This window comes from Buceros rhinoceros, unplaced genomic scaffold (assembly GCF_000710305.1).
Source record: "Buceros rhinoceros silvestris isolate BGI_N320 unplaced genomic scaffold, ASM71030v1 scaffold9370, whole genome shotgun sequence".
NCBI classification, from domain to species: Eukaryota; Metazoa; Chordata; class Aves; order Bucerotiformes; family Bucerotidae; genus Buceros; species Buceros rhinoceros.
Window position 1 is genome coordinate 45,873 of NW_010390162.1, and position 3,143 is coordinate 49,015.

At 47.1% G+C, this 3,143-nt stretch overlaps 1 protein-coding gene across 1 annotated transcript in view; it reads right to left on the bottom strand.

Annotated features, from left to right (window-relative positions):
- Window positions 1-1,859, bottom strand: part of LOC104493947 (G protein-activated inward rectifier potassium channel 4) — a 9,404-nt gene extending 7,545 nt beyond the window's left edge. Inside the window, exon 1 of the mRNA XM_010136720.1 lies at window positions 920-1,859. Coding sequence (XP_010135022.1) covers window positions 920-1,859 — 940 coding nt within the window. The remainder of the gene's footprint in view (window positions 1-919) is intronic.
- Window positions 1,860-3,143: the final 1,284 nt, after the last annotated feature.

A 3,143-nucleotide genomic window follows, 5' to 3' on the forward strand; every position in this document is an offset into this window, starting at 1 on the left:
CCCGTTAACCTCAAATTAATCCCACTTCTGCAGTACTGGTTTGACCAAGGCGTGCTGCTGAGCCCAGCCTTGGGAAGCCTGCCCAGAGGGAGCATCACAGTCTCAGGGTGAGGAAGCCCAGCAGACAGAGCCTGCCAGCTCCTCTTCAAAGCCTGGACTAAATGAATCAGCTGCATGTGGCAAAATGACCCCATGGTGCCATGCCTTCAGGTGACACTCCAGAGTAAAAGCATCCTCCACTGTAGCAGATCCCAAGGAGAAACACTGCATCCCACCCGTGGAAAAGAGCCTGGAGGCCTTTGTGGCCTCTCCAGCTAGAGACGCACGCTGCCACCTCCCTTCTCTGCGCTTTGGAAAGCTGATGCACACAACTTTTCCAAATTTGTTATATATGGATGCTGCGTAAATCAGTCAGTCTCAGCACATGCTGCTTTATGAGCTGTAGTAATACCTGGGCACTTCCTTTTCAGCCTCTGTTAAAAAACAACACTACAGCAATACCTCAAAGAGCACAGTTACAGCCAACCCTTAATACGGAGGAGAAATGGAAAGAGATTTGTGCCGTGAATTGTGATCATGGGGAACAGGAGCACAAGAGACCTCATGAATTCCTCTAGTCCATCCTTCTTTCCCATGGATCAGTTCTAAGTGATTATGGACAGCTCCTTCACTAACCCCTTCATCTGAATCCCGGACTTGTGAACAGAGTGTGGAACGCCACCACACGAGCTCAAGGACCCATCGTGTAATTGCTAGTTATCTCAGACCACAACACCCACCTCAATTAGTCACTAGAGAAGACAAATCCCAACACGTTCTCAGTTCAGGTGACACCGACACTAGAATCTTCATGCCAGCCTGCACTCTATTTCCCCCCTTCCCCCCTCAAAATCGTGACTGGTTTTTGACAAGTCCTTACCTGTTGCTTCCACCATTCCTTCCAGGATGACCACAATTTCAAACTCCTCCTTCTCCAGCTGGGTGCGGGACATCTCCCAGAAGGGGCTTTTCTCGTTGATTTCATGCGAGATGATAAGAGGTGACACCAGGAACAATCTGTCGTCTCCAGTGTCAAATCCCACATTGATGTCCGTTTGGTTCAAGGGGATAAACTCTCCTTCTTTGGTCTGTTTGGACTTAATCAGTTTGGCTCTAATGGAAGCCTCAACAATGTGGGAATTGCGGAGGTCTCCAACCCGGAACATGAGACAGAGCTTCTCATCCCTCATAGAAATCACTGCGTTGTTAGAAAACATGAGGGTTTCAGCCCTCTTCTTTGGTTGGCTGATCTTGACAAACATGCACCCCACCATGAACGCATTGACGATGGAGCCCAGAATAGCCTGGATCAGGAGCAGTACGATGCCCTCTGGGCACTTCTCCGTTATGACCCTATAACCGTACCCAATTGTCGTCTCAGTCTCGATAGAAAACAGAAACGCAGAAACAAATCCACTGAGATTTTCAACGCAGGGGATCCAGTTCTCATCTTCAAGGTGGTCCAGGTCTCCCCGGATATAGGCAATGAGCCACCAGATGAACCCGAAAAACAACCAAGTGATGGTATAGACCATAGTGAAGACAAGAAGATTAAAACGCCACTTGAGGTCCACCAACGTAGTGAAGAGGTCACTAAGGTATCGGTAGGTTTCTTGGACGTTTCCATGGTGCACGTTGCACTTGCCGCTTTTCTCCATGTAACGCTGACGTGGCTTCTTGCCTTCTGCTGATATGAGGCGGGTTCGGTCAGTGGCGATGGGGACATCATCCCGAGCCTGTTTGGGAATCTTCTTAGGCTCTCTGGATGCAACTCCGATGTCCATGTCCTGGTTCATGAAGATCCTAGAATCTCCGGCCATGATTGGGCTGCAGGAGAACAGAGAACAAAAGTTTAAGACAGGAGGAAAAGAGTGGAGACAAAAGTGTGGTGAAAACACGGTGATGAGCACGGTCTGGGGGTCATGAAATAAATGAACCTTGTTACAGTTGTAGGGTTTGTGGGTTTTTTTGGTCCTCAGATTGTTTTCCACCCAAAATTTGCTTGAGATCACAACTAGGAGCAAAGAAATGATACATCCACACGTATTTTCAGAGGGGCTGGAGTTTTTTGATGCCTCAGCTTTTGGGTGCATACCAAGAGAAACCTTAGAAATCATTAGAAAATGCTGAGCACCGACGTCTACCCAAACCTCACAGAAGTCTAAATTATGCATGAAGGTTTCCCCTACAGTCAGCAGAGAAAAGGCATCTCCAGGGAGAATTCAGATTCCAGGAGTGCTGAATCACCTTCTGGAAGTAGCCTCCTGCGAATTCTTCTGGGAGCCTCAGCTCCAACTGTGAGCCTCAGCTCCAACTGTGAAACAGGCTTTTAATTTACATCTTGAATTACATGTCTGAAGGTGTGATGAACCCAGGCCCTACTGTTAATTAGATCTATCAGAGCCCACCCCTTTACTTCAGCTGCCGTTAGACAAAACCACCGGGCGCTGGTAGAAACGTGGCAGACGGCTATTAAAAAGCCCGCTGTCGACGTGCAAAACTACCCTTCACAAATAAATAATGCAGAATGACGTTGCAGTGATTTTCACAGGTTATAATGTGACATCCTGTTTACCGAGATGATTAGATACCCCTTCAAAAAAACCCCACACATACTGCATTGAAAAATGAGAGTCTGGTCTCTGAATGCAGGGCACAGACAAAGCCTCTGTGAAAGACCAATGAGGAAGCCTTAGGGACATCAACGACAGAGTAGCAATATTCTCCTCGCTGCTCATTCTCCGCATTGTCCCCTGCAAATCCTATTAAAACCTCACTAAATCTATTAGTGCTCCCTCTATCTTTAATCTTCTTATGCGTCTGTGAATGAGAAAAGGTATAGAGATACAATTAAGAGTATCTGGGGAAAGACAATTTTAAGATTGAGCGAAGTAGCTTCATCCTTTTGGTATTAAAAAGCACAAAGGGTGGGCGGGGAGGAAGCAGAGGCAGGATGAATAAATGAAGCAACATATTTCCACTTCCATTCTGCGGTAGCCAAGTCTGGTTAACAGCAAAAGATTACTCTTAGCCCTTGTATAAGTCACCATCAATCACTACTCCAATGAAACAGCCAGAGCCTGTCGCTGGAACCATCCCCGCTG